Genomic DNA, 19,966 nt, shown 5'->3' with positions numbered 1-19,966 from the left:
ATATGTTCAAAACCATGTGCTTCTTAATCCTCAGACAGATCAACAGTATTCATATCAATGGGAGGGATAGTAGTTTATTTATGTACCAGCATCTGTTGCACTTCTTTCAACATCTCGTTTGGTTCTTAACCTGGCTGACACGAGTAGGGCAAGGTTATTTTTGGAGGACTGTTTAAAAATAACTAATCAATACAAATTCAACCCAAGAAAATAACATTCAGATGCATTTACACAAAATATTGCAAATAAACAGTACAGGTGAAAGAATACAAGAGAAATGTATAGGTCCGTCAAGTCTTTCACTGAGAACAGAGCACATAATGCTGAGGTCATAGCAGACATCTCCACAATTATTTGCAGCAAGCCAAAGGTCAAAGGCTACAGTGAAGCAAAGTTGAAGGTCGAGTTCCTACCCAACTAGATGGGCAGGTGTTGCATTGCATCAACCAATGGTATTGTGATAAGTCATCGACTGTGGAATCAGGCACCTGATTGCGAGATCATTTGATGTGGCTAACTAAAAATGTTAAATACCTATCTATACATGCTTTCAAAGATCTGGCATACAGCTGCAATGTAGTCGGGCAGGAATTCAACCAAAGACATCGAGACAAGAGTGAATAGGATAGAGGATATCCACAAGAAAACAATGAGAATGGAAAGAAAACAAACATTTCAACTAATATATATATACTTTCAATCCACAAATGTCACTTGTCAAAATGTGTGACACTGTCCCTCCAGTGTCTATAATACAGACACTAACTGTATAAGCTGTAGCAATATAATTCACTGCGTAAAATCAGAAAGACAGTACTTATCTACCTACAGTGCCATTATATAAGAATATATAGTTTGTATTTTCACTCCCTATTTAAAATCTTATGAAGTAGGCCTGTGACAATACCGGTATCGCAAAACATTTCCCATGGCAAAAATGAAAACAAAACTGACTAAACTTGTTTATCCTTTAAAAACCTGCTTAATGTAAAATAGTGTGCTATAGCTTGAAATATAAATAAAATGTGACTCGATGACAACAGAATGATGTTTGTTTCTAACATTATGGCTGTTTTCCTAAGTTAAATCCACAGTGTTATGTTTCCTTGCCACGGCACTAAATGAGTATTGAAATACTGGTATCGTCCCAGCCCTAATATTACGGCTATGCTCCGTAAAACAGTCCACATGTTCAACAAACATAAGCTTAACAATTATGCAATGGGAGATAATCAAATACTAAGTACTTTACAGAAAGGAAAAAAAGTTTGCTGAACATGGCTCCAAGGAAAGAGTTCAGTCAGTTACTGAAAGTTGACATTATGAAGATTAAAAGTGTGCCTATCAGTCTTTGAATACACATTGCAGCGCAACAATTTGGTAAGTACCTGACAGCAAGCTTCAAACTGAACCTCAGACCAAGGCATGATGCAGGTTTGCACCAACAAACCCATACTACCATAAACTGTCCCTGTTGGTTCTCTTATATTTACTCCATCCATTACCATCTGTATCTTTGACTATGATACAGTACACTTCCATTCTGTGGAGTTTTCCCTGTACAGACATGAGGCCTTAAAGAGGAAGACCAACTGACATCCTCAAGCATTCAACCCCATGCCGTGAGATGCGCCCACCAGTCTACAGCATAATGAAAATAAGTGCATTTGCATTACATTATCTGGTAAATTCTCCTCAGTCCAACCCCCAAATGCCATAGATAGACCAGTTAGTGCTGCTCTCAACTGCAATGAGGGAGTTCAATTAAGTGCACCGGGCTATGGCCTGTGACGGGTAAAAGCCGTGAGGGAGGAGCGCCCTTCTCAAATTGAACAGTGATCTGCGCCACTCGGTCATGTTGTCAACAAGGCAGCCTCCCACTGGGCACAGATGCCAAATCAACATCTATTCCACATTGGTTCAACGTCATTTCATTGAAATGACATGGAAACATTGAATCAACCAGTGTGTGCCCAGCGGTGCATCATTCCGAAACATATTTTATGGAAAAGAATAATGTGTTTTCATTGGGAAGACAGATAAAGCCTTCTCAAAAGCAATCACTTTTGCATGTGAAAACAGAACCCTACTCATTACTCCACATGCTTAACCTACGTCACTTTAGTTTGGAGCAGACTTTGTGGACGGCCAAAACGGGCCACCTGGCTCACGTCCGGGAGGCAGCCCAGTTCCAAAACTAATGCAAACAATGCTGACATGGTTCACACAGGGCCGGCCCGGGGCATTAATCAAATCCCCTCATTGTCTCTCCGAGTGCTGTGAACATGGATGTCACACTGCTCACTTGTGCCCTCATGTGGAGCAGCACAGAGCGATCTGCTGCACCTTGGCCAGCTCTGTAAGCAGCAGCTTCATGCGGTGTTTGAGCTGAGGCAGCCGGGCCAGGGGCTCTGGGGGCTCCAGCTCTCCTGTGTAGTCCAGCCAGCTCTCCAACACTGAAGAGGAGAGATGGAACATTGTCAATCACTGATGTTTAGTTCACAATACATAGCGGAGAGATAATTATTATGAGTATCTCCGACTACCTCAACTAACCAGTGCCCCCTGCACATGGATTCTGTACCAGCACACCCCAGTATATATTGTTCTTTTTTTACTGCTCCTCTTTAACTACTTGTTACTTTTCTCATCTGTATTTTTTGAAACTGCACTGTCGGTTAGAGCCTCGTAAGTAAGCATTTCACTACAAGGTTTGTTGTACCTGTTGTATTAGGCGCATGTGACTAATACAATTTGATTTGATTATTAGGGCAGCAGGTAGCCTAGCAGTTAAGAGCATTGGGCCAGTAATCGAAAGGTTGCGGATTTGAATACCCGAGCTGACAAGGTGAAAAATCTGTCGATGTGCCTGCCCTTAAGCAAGGCACCTAACCCAAATTTGTTCCAGGGGTGCCTTACTATGGCTTACCCTGTAAAACAACATTTCACTGCACCCATGTGGCAATAAGAAATAGGTTAATTGATTGTAGCTACAATTGTGATGGACAAGAAAGAAAACTCCTGTCTTTATTTGACTTGTTTTTCATGAAACTCTTATTCACTCTACATATACGATAATTGTGGCATTAAAATGCTTTCCTTGCTAATAAACAGAAAACAGAGGGGCTGTTGTCATCTCACCATCCAGCTCCCTCTCGATGAAGTCCATCCTGTGTGTGACCTCGTCCTGGACAGCATCTATGTGATCCAGCAGGTTGATCTGCCACTGGTGCTGCTGGCCACTGCCGTCCACGTCCCCTCCCCCACCGCAGCCAACACCCTCCTCTCGCTTCACCTCGGCCTGGCCCCACCGACCAACATCTGAACCCTGGACATATGGGAAAGAGGATTCAGTCGTTGACTTTTTAGAGTATCTACCACTCTATAGTGTATGCGGGATGTATGGATGGATAGATGGTACAATATAGACAGACGGGTAGAGATGTTGAAGAAGAATGTCTGAAGGCTGAAACAGAACTGACCTTGGTGTGAGTGTTCAGATGTGTGGGGGCTTTGGGCCTGGCTGTCTCCAGCATGCCTCCATAGCGCTGCTCTCTCTCCAGCAGGTCCTCAGTGCTTCTTAGGCTGTCCTCCAGCTCAGATCCCCTCCGTGTGGTCTCCACCACCAGCCTCTGCTCCACTGCAGGGTAGTATGCCCGCGGCTTCTGGTAGCAATGCTCACTCATTATGTACGAGTCCTGGAACGACTGATAGGGCGAGGAGGAAGACGAGGAGGAGGAAGAGGAGGCTCGGCTAAGCTTCTCCATGGCGGCTGACATCAGAGCTTCTGCGCCACCACGGGCGAGACTCTTGTGGTCCTTCTCGGAACCCTCGTCTGTTAGCGCAGGAGAGGGTGCTGCGTCGGTGCCCGTCCCACCTCTCCTCCAGGGCCTCTCTGCTCTCTTCCAGGGCTGGCACCACAACTGCAGGTCTGGGTGGGTCTGGGTCCTACAGGGGAACACAAGGGCAATCAGACTCCAAACATTTTGTAAGGATAGATATTGATTCATATGAGTTTTTCCATTCAACACTACTTACTGTAGGACGCTCATTTTGAGCTGGAGGCCATTGAGCACCTCCACCACACGCTGTACGTCTCCTAGTAGCTGGTGTGTTGCGGCAATCTTCTTGGCATTCTGGTGGGAGTAGTTCTCATCCAGGAAGGACAGACCATACATGTGACCACTGCTCAGCCAATCACGGTCATACCGGTAGCGCAGGCTTTGCCTCTGACCTGGAACAGAGGTCACGTGATATCATAAGTGTGATGGGAAAATGTAAGGTGAAAAGTTCATATTAGAGTGATTAACAATGTTTAGCATATTTATATATTTTCCCCTTTCTGTAACACACACGATTTCTAGTGTTCTATTTGTGACACTCGTGTGTAGGATGGTGGTCACTAGAATTGATACTGAACATTACAAAATGTCCTCATATCTGTTGATAGTGATTGACGTCAGAGCTACTGAAGATACGACAGAGGACACTGATTATTATTCTATTGATGACATAAAACAATGATTCTGTAGCAGCTGGCAGTCATTGTCTTTTGTTCGACTTCCTACAAACCTCTCGAGCTGGTGTTTGGAAAATACTTGGTGCCACCTGATTAGAGTAAAAAGGTCCTCTATCCAGAAGGCTAGTTAGACATTGTCTCTGCTTCTGGGCTGAAGGTGTCTGTCTCCCTGTTGCAATTTGTAATAAACCGGATTGATTTTTGATTGAACTTACCAAGGACTGCTCTCCTTTATGTTCAAATTCAATCAATCAAATTTATTTTATATAGCCCTTCGTACATCAGCTGATATCTCAAAGTGCTGTACAGAAACCCAGCCTAAAACCCCAAACAGCAAGCAATGCAGCAAGCAATGCAGGTGAAGAAGCACGTTCACCTGGAAATTCTTATTACAATAAGACACAGCCCCAAAAACCACAGTTAAATGTACTGGCTTGTCTTGTGTTAACCTCTCCTTTCCCTTCCCCAAGTAACCCCATAGAGAAACCTGAGATGGAGTTTCTATTAAGCCAAGTTGTGTGTTGCTGGCTCTCACCTGGTGGGTCTCTGCAGACGTAGCAGGCGTATTTGTCCGGGACGTTCTCCTCCAGGAGGCCCATGCAGGTGCCATGCTGCCAGCATAGACACTCCTCACACTGGAGAGACAAGGCCAGGGAGCAACACTATCAAACTGAGTTTTCCTCCCTGCTGCTAACTGTTGGCCTGAGCTTGCTTTTAGAGAAACTGAGTTGGGCTCGACCTTGAGTTTGGTGCGGTTTGACAAATGTGATTGATTTAAATGATTGAGAGACTAGTGGATTGCCACCAACTATTTATTTCAGACTCAATTATGTGTATTGGAGGCAGATCAGGGCTAGAGTCAGGTAAAGCCCCAAGCAGCTCACCTGTATCATGAAGTCGTTTTCCTCTTCTGCCTCACAGACGCAACGCACAACCTCCTGACTGCCTGTCTCCAAGGCAACAGAGCCCAGACTTAGGGGAGTTGTTGCATTGTCCAGCTCCGCCCCCAGCTCGTCATCACTCCACTCACAACTGTCAGTGGACCAATCACTGATGCTATCCTCATCTAAAGGAGAAATCAAGGGATGGAAAGGGTTAACTAATAAAGACAACCCTGGTCAGTGACCCTAGTCTCCATTAGTAGCATTGTAACGTCGGGATTTCCTCCATGAGCTGGTTTCAGTATATTTGCCAATGTGAGTCCTCAGGAGATAATGTCATTTGGATGTAACTGATATGTTTGATCAAGAGATTATTGCAACACAAGCAGAGGGGGTTCTCTGTGGTAGAAATATAGGAGGAAACTATAGCTCATTTTATCTACAGCATTGTAACATACTAGAGGTCGACTGATTAATTGGAATGGCCGATTAATTAGGGCCGATATCAAGTTCTCATGAATCGGAAATCGTTTTTCTTGGACACCTTTATTTAATCTTTACTTAACTAGGCAAGTCAGTTAAGAACACATTCTTATTTACAATGAAGGCCTAGGAACAGTGGGTTAACTGCTTTGTTCAGGGGCAGAACGACAGATCTTTACCTTGTCAGCTCGGGGATTCAATCTTGCAACCTTACAGTTAACTAGTCCAACGCTCTAACTACCTGATTACATTGCACTCCACGAGGAGACTGTCTGTTACGCGAATGCAGTAAGAAGCCAAGATAAGTTGCTAGCTAGCATTAAACTTATCTTATAAAAATCAATCATAATCACTAGTTAAACTAGTAATATCATCAACCATGTGTAATTATCTAGCGTGTCCTGCGTTGCATATAATCGATGCGGTGCGTATTCGTGAAAAAAGACCATCTTGCTCCAATGTGTACCTAACCATAAACATCAATGCCTTACTTAAAACACAAGTATATATTTTTAAACCTGCATATTTAGTTTATATTGCCTGCTAACCTGGCTCTGTGAAGACTATTTCTTCCTAACAATGACAGCCAACTTCGCCAAACGGGGGATGATTTAACAAAAGCGCATTTGCGAAAAAAGCAATCGTTGCACGACTGATAAACCCCAATGCCTTTCTTAAAATCAATACACAGAAATATATATTTTTAAACTTGCATATTTTGCTAAAAGAAATCCAGGTTAGCAGGCAATATTAACCAGGTGAAATTGTGTCACTTCAGTGTATATGCAACAGTTTGGGCCGCCTAATTTGCCAGAATTTTACGTAATTATGACATAACATTGAAGGTTGTGCAATGTAACAGGAATATTTAAACTAATGGATGCCACCCCTTAGGTAAAATATGGAACGGTTCCGTATTTCACTGAAAGAATAAACGTCTTGTTTTTGAGATGATAGTTTCCGGGTTCAACCATAATGACCTACCACTGTATTTCTGTGTGTTATTATGTTATAACTAAGTCTATGATTTGATAGAGCAGTCTGACTGAGCGGTGGTAGGCAGCAGCAGGCTCGTAAGCATTCATTCAAACAGCACTTTTGTGCGTTTTGCCAGCAGCTCCTCGCTGAGCTTCAAGCATTGTGCTGTTTATGACTTCAAGTCTATCAACTCCCGAGATTAGGCTGTGTAACCGATGTGAAATGGCTAGCTAGTAAGCGGGGTGCGCGCTAATAGCGTTCCAAATGTCACTCGCTCTGAGATTTGGAGTGGTTGTTCCCCTTGCTCTGCATGGGTAACGATGCTTCTAGGGTGGCTGTTTGTGTTCCTGGTTCGAGCCCAGGGAGGAGCGAGGAGAGGGACGGAAGCTATACTGTTACACTGGCAATACTAAAGTGCCTATAAGAACATCCCATAGTCAAAAGGTATATGAAATACAAATCGTATAGAGCGAAATTGTCCTATAATTCCTATAATAACTACAACCTAAAACTTCTTACCTGGGAATATTGAAGAATCCTTAAAAGGAACCAATAGCTTTCATATGTTCTTATGTTCTGAGCAAGGAACTTAAATGTTAGCTTTCTTACATGGCACATTGCACTTTTACTTTCGTCTTCAACATTTAGTTTTTGCATTATTTAAACCAAATTGAACATGTTTCATTTTATTTGAGGCTAAATTGATTTTATTGATGTGTTATATTAAGTTAAAATAAGTGTTCATTCAGTATTGTTGTAATTGTCATCATTACAAATAAAATATTAGATTTTTATACATACATATACATACATACATACATACACACACACACATATATATATATTTTAATAGTCCGATTAATTGGTATCAGCTTTTTTTGGTCCTCCAATAATTGGTATCGGCGTTGAAAAATCATAATCGGTCGACCTCTATAACATACAGTATATCCCTTATGCATAGCACTGTGAGTCAAACATATAACAAAGTGATGAGAATAAAGCAAGCCATAGCAGCAAAGGCCCCAGATTCAATCAATAAACTATAGAATCAGTCCTCAACTGTGACAACAGGTCTACTTTGTTTGAAAGTGTGGAAAACTATTAGCAAGATCAGTTTGATACGGAATGGAAAAGATACACAGGTAGACGGTTTGAACAAATGACTTATGGACTGAAACCAGGCAAAGAATAATGGCAAAGGGTTAGAGAGTGACGCACACACACTCAGACACACAATAATACCCACCATCCACGTGCATCTGCTCTGACTGGTTGTATCCGGGCCTGAAGTGGTAGGACTCAGGCTTGTGATTGTGTGAGAGGGGGAATTTGAGTGGCAAATTCAATTTGGACTGAAGAGCGAATATTGAGATGTCAATATTCTCCTCACTACCTGTGTACTCTGTTAATAAAGGGGAGGGGGAAGCAGACGCAGAACAAAATATGTCAACTTTGGAAATGCTGATGAGGACAAACAACAGCTAATCTTTTTTTTGGGGGGGGGGGTCAAACAGACAATATATGAAACCAAACTGTGTGTTTCCAGCTAAAGATACTATTATGGGTGTGAGAATGTCATTACAACAAAGACAAAAAAACAGTAAACTTGTGTCCACAAAACCCCTTTACATGAGTGTTTCTGAGAGCTGAACTGGCCAAAACAGTCCAAATAAAGTCTAATTGTGTGTGAATGTACACAGTGAATAAACCATCCTCTTAATACTGTATGTGTGTTATAACAAGTGTCATCCACAGATCCAGAGTGAATTTAAACTAGGTCAATAGACCAATAGTGGTTCAAACTTGGTTACAAAAGTGGCATCACAGTAGCTTGTGCCTAGCAGTAGAGTTCAAACAGATGAGTCAGATGGTTAATAAAACCAGAATAAAGGCCTGTGTTATTATATGAACCAAACATGAGCAAAAGATGTGCAAATCATCAGTCAGAGGAAAAGGGGTAAAAGCACAAGACGGCTGATTCAAACAAAATGATCAGTGGCTATTTGACTGATGAAGTGACATAGGTCAGTAGTGAGGACACAGCAGTTGTAGTGCTACTCCAACCCCTACCACACTGCTGGTTTGCCTCTGAAGCGAAGCAGGGTTATCCTGGTCGCTCCCTGGATGGGAGACCAGATTCTGCTGGAAATGGTGTTGGAGGGCCAGTAGGAGGCACTCTTTCTCTAGTCTAAAAAAAACATATACCAATGCCCCAGGGCAATGATTGGGGACTTTCCCCTGTGTAGAGTGCCATCTTTCGATGGTCACTAAAGATCCCATGCCTCTTATTAAAAGTAGGGGTGTTAACCCCGGTGTCCTGGCTAAATTCCCAATCTGGCAGTCATACCATACCTAGCTTCCAATTGGCTCATTCATTCCCCTATAACTATTCTCCAAGTCATTGCTATAAATGAGAATGTGTTCAGTCAACTTACCTGATAAAATAAGGATATATATATATTTTTTAAATAAATAAAACACCTACCAAGAGGTGTGAAGGTAATATATCAGGGGTCTTCCCATGGCCTGAATGAAGCGGTGCTCATGCAGCATGCGCTAAAGCTATAGGACAGGAGCCCCATGCAGAACAGTAAGACGACTAGGGTCTCCTTACCACACTTGACCTTCTTTTTCTTCTTCTTCTTCTTCAGATTAATACGAAGGAACTCCCTCTGTTTCTTATCCTTCAGCCGATCTCGTTCTTTCACCACTGCTGGAGTGACACGGGGGAACCAAGAGTTAGGAGTGCTCTAGACACTGAAGGCGTGTTCCGCCATTACAAACACTGGAGCATGCACCATTTCACAATAATCCTGTTGTGTCATGTTAAGAGAAAGTGGATCTTCGATCAGAAATCAGCAAAGATAACTACACATTTGCTCATAGCTAATGTCCTATTTAAAGGAAAGAAATCCACTCAAACTATCTTTGAGTATTTTCTTTAATTAGTCCACTGTTGATAAGAGTCCCAAAATGTTTAAGATTTAAGAAGCAAACTGTCACACTTGCCACATCACGATTTTGCATCATATCACACATCTTTCTCATCATGTGGCGGCAAGTGATACTTTGCTTATTGAAAGTCAATATCATGAGAACTTTAAATGTAAAAAAAAAAAGTTAAATTGGGACTATTAACAGCGGACAAACAAAAAAATATATAGTTGAGAGGATTTTTCAGAAGCCTTCTCGTTGTCGTTCCACATCTTACACAGACATATGTCCATACCACTGCTCTCAGTAGTCTCCGTCTCCACTGGTCTCTGTCCATTTCTGTCCAGTTGGTTCTCTTTGCTCTTCTCCCTCAGTAGAGCCCTCTGCTGCTGGCGCTGGGTGTTGACAGCAGGTGGAGCTGATGTGCGTCTGTTCATTGTCTTGGCCTCACTACGTGGAGATGGGGGAGTTCTAGTAGGACTGTGCACATTGGAGTCTGTCGGGCATGGAAACACAATATTAATATTATGGATAAAACTGATTTCCTCTTTGGGTGAATCTATCATGTAGCTAAGTCCCTTTTTTGATACTTACGCATTGAGGCGGAGATGGTGCGTCTCCTCTTAGGACTTTCCAGAGAGGTAGGGGAGGGGTGCTTCTCTGAGGCCCGTGTCTGGGCGCTCCTGGTGGGGCTTAGATCGTCCTCTAGCTGCTGCTCCTCTCCATGGTAGTATTTCATGTGGTAGTGAAGCAGTTTGGCCTTGCGGAACGACTTGGTGCAGCCTACAGCGCTGCATTTAAATGGGTTGTGGTCCAAGTTGATGGACAGGACTGGGGGAGGCTGGTTTTTGATCACTCTGTACACTGAAAACACAATGGAGACATGTAAGAGGATGGACAAACAAAGGAGTGGAGAGATACTCATGTAAACTGATGTAACAGAGTGCTGGGCGAGAACTCACATGGCTCTCTGCTAAATCGGTTGGGGTTGTGGAAACCCTGCTTCCTTATCGCTGGAAATAAAGACACAGAGACAATATAAACTGACTGACAACAAACTGTCACTGACTGACAACATTCAACACACATTAAAACAATTCAATTCTCATAAATATATTTTCAAACCTTTTATATTATTTTGACGACTTGTGAGAAAAGAAACCTCTAAAATGGACAGAACCTCTAAATAAAAGTACAGTGCACTGACAGCAACGTTAATTGGAAAAATAAGGAAGCCTTTTGGATCGTGATTTTCTGAAGAGTTATGTGGTCTTACGTTTCACTGGGAGGGCCAATGGTGCAGGTTTGGCGCTATCCGGTTGGCTTTCTGACATCTGCTCCACTCGGTCAATGGTGGACATAGCTGAGGGTAATGGGACAGACACTGGCCCAGTCTGTGTTGACATCTGATTGGGTGACTCAGTGGATGGCTTAGTTTCATTAGGTGAGCTCAGGACTGTGTACTCAGTTTTCATTTCCACCTCTTCTTTCTTTATCCCTTCATTTAAATGAGTAGGCTTCTCCTCACTCTGTCCTCCGTCTTCTTCCATTTTTACTTCAGTCGGGCCCACAGTGGCTGCCACGTGATCCCCGAGGTTGTTCTGTCCTGCATGTTGCTCTGTATCCTCCTCCTGCTGCTTAACTATGGATGGTGTCTCTTTGGTGACATCCCCCTCACTATCCTTCCTCTTTGTCTTCTCCTCCACCTCCCTCTCATGCCATTCATCTTCATCATTATTGTCACCATCCTCTGTGTCACTGTCCCCCTCCTGGTCAGAGGTACTGCATCTTGTTATTTTATTTTTTGGGCCGTATTCCTGAGGCCTCCGGTCTCTGCCATTCTGGGGCTTCTTCACGCCATTCTTCTCAGTGGACCGAGCCTTTCCTCCTCCTCTCTATTTCCACAAAGAGGGGGGATGAAAACATTTTGGAAAATTAGGTAAAGTACAACCCACAGAAACATGATCCTCTGCATGGCAAGTCAACACAATATCAACAGATATACAGCACCAGTCAAAAGTTGTTCAAGGGTTATTTATTTTTCCACATTGCAGAATAATAGTGAAGACATCAAAACTATGAAAGAACACATGGAATCATGCAGGAACTAAAAAAATTTTTTTTTAAAAAAGTGTTAAACAAATCAAAATACATTTTATATTTAGTAGCCACCCTTTAAATTGATGACAGCTTCAAACTCTTGGCATTCTCTCAACCAGTTTCATGAGGTACTCACCTAGAATGCATTTCAATTAACAGGTGTGCCTTGTTAAAACTTCTTAGGGCTGCAATCCCGTTACCGGGATGGACAACAGCCAGTGAAAGTGCAGAGAGCCAAATTCAAACAGAAATCTCAATTAAAATTCCTCAAACATACAAGGTAATCTTGTTGTTAATCCCACCAAAGTGTCCGACTTCAAATAGGCTTTACAGCGAAAGCACCACAAACGATGTTAGGTCACCACCAAGTCACAGAAAAATTCAGCCATTTTTCCAGCCAAAGAGAGGAGTCACAAAAAGCACAAAGACATAAAATGAATCACTAACCTTTGATGATCGTCATCAGATGACACTCATAGGACTTCATGTTACACAATACATATATGTTTTGTTCGATAAAGTGCATATTTATATGTAAAAAAAATCTCAGTATACATTGGCTTTCAGACAACAAAGCAGCCAAAAAGATATCCGCCATATTAGGTAGTCAACATTATTCATAAATAGCATTAAAAATATTCCCTTACCTTTGATGATCATCAGAATGCACTCCCAGGAATCACAGTTCCACATTAAATGTTTGATTTAGTTCGATAATGTACATCATTTATGTCCAAAGAGCTACTTTTGATAGCATGTTTGGTAAACAAATGCAAAGTCATGAAGCGCGTTCCCTAGTTGCAAACGAAATGTCAAAAAGTTATGTTCCTGTCCGTAGAAACATGTCAAACAATGTATGGAATCAATCTTTAGGATGTTAACATAAAACGTAAATAATGTTCCAACCGGAGAATTCCATTATCTTCAGAAGTGCGATGGAACAGAGATCCCTCTCATGTGAACGCGCATGGTCAGCTCATGGCAGACCTGACTCATTCCTCTCTCATTCGGTCCCACTTCACAGTAGAATCCTCAAACAAGTTTCTAAAGACGGTTGACAACTATTGGAAGCCTTAGGAAGTGCAACACAACCAATATCCCACGGTGTATTCAATAGGGGCTGGGTTGAAAATCGACCAACCTCAAATTTCCCACTTCCGGTTTGGATTTCTGCTCAGGTTTATGCCTGCCATATGAGTTATGTTATACTCACAGACATCATTCAAACAGCTTTAGAAACTTCAGAGTGTTTTCTATCCAATACTACAAATAATATGCATATATTAGCAACTGGGACTGAGCAGCAGGCCGTTTACTCTGGGCACCTTTCATCCAAGCTACTCAATACTGCCTCTGCAGCCATAAGAAGTTAAAAGTTAATTTGTGGAATTTCTTTCCTTCTTAATGCATTTGAGCCAATCAGTTGTGTTGTGACAAGGTAGAGTTGGTATACAGAAGATGTATGTGGTAAAAGACCAAGTTCATATTATGGCAAGAACAGCTCAAATATGCAAAGAGAAACAACAGTCCATCATTACTTGAAGACATGGTCAGTCAATGTGGAAAATGTCAAGAACTTTGAAGGTTTCTTCAACTGCAGTTGCAAAAACCATCAAGCGCTATGATGAAACTAGCGCTTATGAGGACCACCACAGGAAAGAAAGACGCAGAGTTACCTCTGCTGCAGAAGACAGGTTCATTAGAGTTACCAGCCTCAGAAATCAGCAATTAACTGTGCTTAATGAGACTATCATTTGTTTTTCAACAGGGCAATGACCCAAAACTCATCCAGGCTGTGAAAGGGCTATTTGACTAAGAAGGAGAGTGATGGAGTGCTGCATCAGATGACCTCAACCCAATTGAGATGGTTTGTGATGAGTTGGACCACAGTGAAGGACAAGCAGCCAACAAGTGCTCAGCATGTGGGAACTCCTTCAAGACTATTGGAAAAGCATTCCAGGTGACTACTGTTTGAGAGAACACAAAGCTGTCATTAAAGAAAAAGTGTAGCTCCTAGAGGTCGACCGGAATGGCCGATTTCAAGTTTTCATAAAAATCTGAAATCTGTATTTTTGGATGGATATATTTTTTTTTTTTACACCTTTATTTAACTAGACAAGTCGGTTAAGAACACATTCTTATTTTCAATGACGGCCTAGGAACGGTGGGTTAACTGCCTTGTTCAGGGGCAGAACGACAGATTTTCACCTTGTCAGCTCTGGGATTCAATCTTGCAACCGTATGGTTAACTAGTCCAACGCTCTAACCACCTGCCTCTCATTGCACTCCACGAGGAGACCGCCTGTTACGCAAATGCAGTAGAAGCCAAGATAAGTTGCTAGCTAGCATTAACCTTATCTTATAAAAAACAATCATAATCACTAGTTAACAACACATGGTTGATGATATTACTAGTTTATATAGCATGTCCTGCTATAATATATATAATCGATGCAACGATGGGGTATGATTTAACAAAAGCGCATTAGCGAAAAAAGCACAATCGTTGCACGACTGTACCTAACCATAAACACCAATGCCTTTCTTAAAATCAATACACAGAAGTATATATTTTTAAACCTGCATATTTAGCTAAAAGAAATCCAGGTTAGCAGGCAATATTAACCAGGTGAAATTGTCACTTCTCTTGCATTCATTGCATGCAGAGTCAGGGTATATGCAACAGTTTGGGCCGCCTGGCTCATTGCGAACTAATTTGTCAGAATTTTACATAATTATGACAGAACATTGAAGGTTGTACAATGTAACAAGACTATTTAAACTTAGGGATGCCACCTGTTAGATAAAATACCGAATGATTCCGTATTTCACTGAAATAATAAACGTTTTGTTTTCGAAATGATAGTTTCCGGATTCGACCATATTAATGAAAGGCTCGTATTTCTGTGTGTTATTATGTTATAATTAAGTCTGATTTGATATTTGATAGAGCAGTCTGACTGAGCGATGGTAGGCCGCAGCAGGCTCGTAAGTATTCATTCAAACAGCACTTTCGTGTGTTTTGCCAGCAGCTCTTCGCAAGCACAGCGCTGTTTATGACTAAGCCTATCAGCCTAATGGCTGGTGTAACCGATGTGAAATGGATAGCTAGTTAGCGGGGTGCGCGCTAATAGTGTTTCAAACGTCACTCGCTCTGAGACTTGGGAGTAGTTATTCCCCTTGCTCTGCAAGGGCAGCGGCTTTTGTGGAGCGATGGGCAGCGATGCTTCGAGTGTGGCTGTTGTGGATGTGTTCCTGGTTCGAGCCCAGGTAGGGGAGAGGAGAGGGACGGAAGCTATACTTTTACACTGGCAAAACTAAAGTGCCTATAAGAACATCCAATAGTCAAAGGTATATGAAATACAAATGGTATAGAGAGAAATAGTCCTATAAATACTATTTTAACAACAACCTAAAACCTCTTACCTTGGAATATTGAAGTCTCATGCTAAAAGGAACCACCAGCTTTCATATGTTCTAATATTCTGAGCAAGGAACTCAAACGGTAGCTTTTTTACGTGGCACATATTGCACTTTTACTTCTCCAACACTTTGTTTTTGCATTATTTAAACCAAATTGAACATGTTTCATTATTTATTTGAGGCTAAATTGATTTTTATTGATGTATTATATTAAGTTAAAAGTGTTCATTCAGTATCTTTGTAATTGTCATTATTACAAATAAATAAATAATTGTAAAAAAAAAATGAAAAAAAATATATATTTTTTTTATTTTATTTAAAAAAAAAAAAATGTTATTATTATTTTATTTATTTATTTTTTTATTATTTTTTGTATTTATTTATTTATTTTATTTTTTAAATCGGCCGATTAATTGGTATCGGCTTTTTTTGGTCCTCCAAAAATCGGTCGACCTCTAGTAGCTACTTTGAAGAATCTAAAATATATTTTCATTTGTTTAATTAACACTTTGGTTACTACACGATTCCATGTGTTATTTCATAGTTTAGATGTCTTCACTATTATTCTACAATGTAGAAAATACTAAAAAGAAAGAAAAACCCTTGAATGAGTAGATGTTCCAAACTTTTGACTGGTAGTGTATGCCCTTTGAACAGGTAAAAACTACTATTGACAGTCCCTGATGAGAGAAGGAAACAAAGAGCTTACCTCTCTTACAAAAGGTTTCACGTGGATCCCCTTTACCGTCTGGACGACGCCATCATAAAACTTCACGGTGTAAGATGCTGAGGGCAAATGGAGGTCAGATGGATCAGGTTAATGCTGAACAGAATCCATAAATCTCTTCAATATGCATACGAGTACTTCCAAACCACTCACCATCTTTATTCACTGCCAAGACCTTGGCAGGGTAGAAGCGGCAATCAGACCAACTGGCGAGGACCTTGTCATTCACATGAAATCCCTGGACAGACAGATGAAATGAAGTGTCACTGTCAAACATGGATCCAGTATCAGCCTGAACAAATGAAATCAAATAGAAGTAGGCAGAGCAAACAGAAGGCCAGGTCCAGCTAAGTTGAGCAACCAGTAGGGATATAATAGGGAGAATAAGTAAGTAAATAGAGTACATCTCTTACAGGGATAGGACAGTCGTCCAGCAGTCCCTGTCGTCTCAGCTGGATCCTCTCTACAGGTCTCAGGTAGGGGCTGGTCCAGTCAAACCACTCATCATAGCGGTGGCTCCACTGACGGTAGTGGATCAGGACCTTCTCGTCATCATAGTCAATCTTCTCTATGTTGGCCGGATACCTAGGAGCAGGGTGTATACGAGAGGGGTGATTGAGATGGGACCAAAGGAACTCAACTGAAGACAAGAGATCATTGGTGTACAGGTAATAAGAAAGGCTATGATAACAGAGAATAGCAGACAGTGAGAGAAAGAGACTGAAAAGGAGCTGAGGAAAGCAACAAAGAGAGATTGCAGGTAGAGAAAGACAATTTACTGACAAAGAGTGAGAGAGGAACTGAAGCATGACTCACCAGTTTTTGAGGGCGTCTCTGGCCTCCAGCGTTGCTCCCACCTCAAAGGTTATTCCTCTTCTGTTAGGGGGTGTCTTGCTCATTGTGTCCACATCCACCTCCTGCTGACAGGCAAAGTTCTACCTGGTTAAACACCAGAAAACTCATAATTCCAGTACCTAAATTGCCAATGGTGCGGTTCCTACACAAGGTCACACAAAAAATAACCAGAGTTGCTAGGGGCTGGCTTAGAGCGAACTGGCTTAGATAGGACTGATACCATAATCAGTGGAGAATTTTGTCAGTTTTCTTAATTTCTTTTGATCAGAGTCTACTTGTTACATAACGAATCACATTAGTGGAACATGAAAGCAAACAACGGTTCTAAGGGCCTTAGTCATTTTGAGGGGACTGCCATCAAGAGAGGAGAGAAAATTGGATGACGCTTGACTATATGGCTGAGAGAGAAGGGAATTATTACATAAATACACAAACAATAATATGCCATTCGTCAGACGCTTTTCTCCAAAGTGAAGCAAAAACACACACACACACACATACATACGTGGCTAACAGCGGTAGTCAAACCCAGGACCCTTGGCATTATAAGCACCATGCTCTACCGACTGAGCCACTCAGGACAACACAAGGGGATTCCACCAGGCATGGGGGTTGTGGGCGCGGCTTAAATCAGTCCAGAGTTGTCAGCAGAGAGAAAAATGTGCCGTTTTCCAATTTCCTGCAATTCTATACTTTTTGCCATGGCTATTTGTGTTCTTGTGATCGAACATTATCAGTAATCCTTTCAGTAATATCAGTAATCCTGCCGTGCCAAAAACACTTGACTGTCTAGATTATATTTTGGTGACTTCTAGTTCTCAACAATGATATTATAAAATATATATCTTGGTTTGTTTCATCCAAAGATAAGTGGACATTGTAGTCTACGGAACTCAGTGAGAAAGAAAAACGTTCAGGCATTAGAGCATGCATAAAGTAGTCATTATCATAAGCACTACAAACTCTATTAGCAAAGTCATACTACATAAAGTGTGATGTAAAATGCCCTTACATCTGGTGCTCTTCCAAAGATGGCATAACCATTGACACCCTTCATATAGCTTGATATTCAGTTTGCATGATTTCTGAAGCATATTCCTAAAGGGTTTTATGAACCCTTTACGATATCAAATATATATGATCCATCATTTATCATACTCTAATGTTTATCCAAAAACACTTAGCAAAGAAACCCCTATATGCCTCCTGCCTACCTCAGATCTCAACCTATGGCCACCTGCTTGCTTCACAAAGGATGCTACCTAAATTGAGGTGAATAGAAACCGGTCCTCCAGGGCAAATCAGCACACGAACCTTCCTCTTTGAAGCTTTTGCAAGCAACCCTTATGAAAGACCATCGATTTGTACATGAATACTGTCTAATCCACGTATTGAGCATCTTTCTGCAGCCAGTAGCCTAATAAATGAGGTCAAGAGCCAGAGAGCTTTCGAAGACGTGGGCAGCACGCTATGAAATTCCGACAGTCTATTCTGTATCCCTATTTTTTTGTTCAATCGGGGTGATCAAAGTATAACGATTCATCATAATTTTGGTAATTTACTAAAATTTTCATTTTGATTGTGAAATTTGCTCAAATAAAATATGCATTGCTACTCAAACGGTCCATCCATTGTCTGGTCCATTGCTTAGCGTTACATTGTTGTCTCGGGCCCTGGATACATCGTATCCTCTCTATCCCAGTCAAACACAATCAATCACCTTCAAATCACTGGGAAACACACCATTCTAAACACATCTATGCAATACATTAGCCTACTTTGGGGAGGCCAAACTCACCGCAAAACTCACCTTCGGGGAGAGACTTTGAGCATATTCCATATCAATGCAACCTAGCTAGTAGCCGGATATCTTCACGCTACTTGGCAAACCACGTGTTCTGGTCAGGCGAACATTCCACGTATTGAGACAATAGCAATGGTCTCTGAAATTAGATTAAGCTAGTTATGCAGATAGGCCAGTTGAATAACACGAACCTACCGTAGGTAGGTTCAATAAACACACCTATTCCGAAAAAACACTTGTGAATGAATAGGGCATTATTATTTGTTGGACTGACGGTGTCGCTCAAGACGCACAGAAGCAACCACAATCAAATGAAGCAAATGGCGCGCAATAAATCTGTTGTTTAATATACTACGCCTGATAAAGGGTGAAAATAACCTTCAATTTGGACCCTCAACTAAAGGCCTACTAATAGTCCTTGGCTTTAAATGTACTATGTAGCCTGAGAACAGAAGCCTGACACAAAAAATATCGAAATATAGCCTAATCCTGTCCTGCTATGCCATGTTTTTTATCCCAATTTTTGGGGGGGAAAGCCGTCTGCGCGTTCTGCGTTTAAGCAATCACCTAGCATCCACTCAAAAGTGAGCCTCAAATAAAATGAGTAGGATTTTACACAATTCACGACTGCAAAACTCGCTTTGTTGACTATAGTTTCTGAAAGCTTATTGTCAGATATTCTGTAAGGAGTGGGAGTGTTCATTATATTACACTGTAGTTCGTCAGTAATTTCAACAAAGCTAATTGGTTAAAGTGTCTGATAGGGGCGGGCTTTAGAAATCTTACAGGCCATTCAGATTGTCATTCTTAAGGGAATCGCGGGGCCTCTGTAGGCCACACTTTTCTTACGGTACTAAATACTGCATGGAAATATAGCATTTTTTACTTCCTTGAAGCTGCCGAACCCTCCAGAAAAACAATTACAAGTCAACCTTACTCCAAACAGTATAAGATATCCATAAGGCAAAATACGTCTACATTACAAGTATTTTAAAGTTATTTGTTTAGAACTCAGGAAGCACAAGCAGCATTCACAATCTTTTGTGTTATTGATGCATAAAACCTTTGGCTATTATGTCGCTAAGACTAAAATGTTGCATCAAATGTTACCTTGATTTCTGAGTATTCTTTCCGATGATGATGTGCAATGAGCGATAAAATATTTTCGTGTGGTGCCTCCACGTCTGATTCCAGTGCACGCAGTAAAATTTTCTTCCCGATGCACTCGAGTCGCACTACCGGCGAATGGCACGCAACTACGC

The 19,966-nt window shown here is 41.4% G+C and overlaps 1 protein-coding gene across 23 annotated transcripts; it reads right to left on the bottom strand.

The window, feature by feature from the left end:
- Positions 1-48: 48 nt before the first annotated feature.
- Positions 49-19,966, bottom strand: LOC110494551 (PHD finger protein 20). Of its 23 annotated transcripts, none has more exons than XM_036950624.1 (18): positions 19,815-19,966; positions 18,699-18,843; positions 16,862-16,965; positions 16,450-16,630; positions 16,199-16,283; positions 16,028-16,104; positions 11,072-11,690; positions 10,758-10,808; positions 10,390-10,659; positions 10,073-10,291; positions 9,476-9,574; positions 8,108-8,263; positions 5,404-5,585; positions 5,055-5,154; positions 4,039-4,234; positions 3,483-3,948; positions 3,142-3,328; positions 49-2,456 (listed from the first exon to the last, which is right to left on the bottom strand). In XM_036950624.1, the coding sequence occupies exons 2-18, from the start codon at positions 18,738-18,740 to the stop codon at positions 2,314-2,316; spliced, it is 3,177 nt and encodes a 1,058-aa protein (XP_036806519.1). In that variant the 5' UTR covers positions 18,741-18,843; positions 19,815-19,966; the 3' UTR covers positions 49-2,313. The 23 variants fall into 23 exon arrangements, with proteins under 23 accessions (XP_036806519.1, XP_036806520.1, XP_036806522.1 ...); XM_036950625.1 differs by having other exon boundaries at positions 9,476-9,571; XM_036950627.1 differs by having other exon boundaries at positions 10,091-10,291.

This window comes from Oncorhynchus mykiss, chromosome 17 (genome assembly GCF_013265735.2).
Source record: "Oncorhynchus mykiss isolate Arlee chromosome 17, USDA_OmykA_1.1, whole genome shotgun sequence".
Lineage (NCBI taxonomy): Eukaryota > Metazoa > Chordata > Actinopteri > Salmoniformes > Salmonidae > Oncorhynchus > Oncorhynchus mykiss.
The sequence above is the reverse complement of the archived record's forward strand: the minus strand, read 5'-3'. Positions and strand labels throughout refer to the sequence as shown.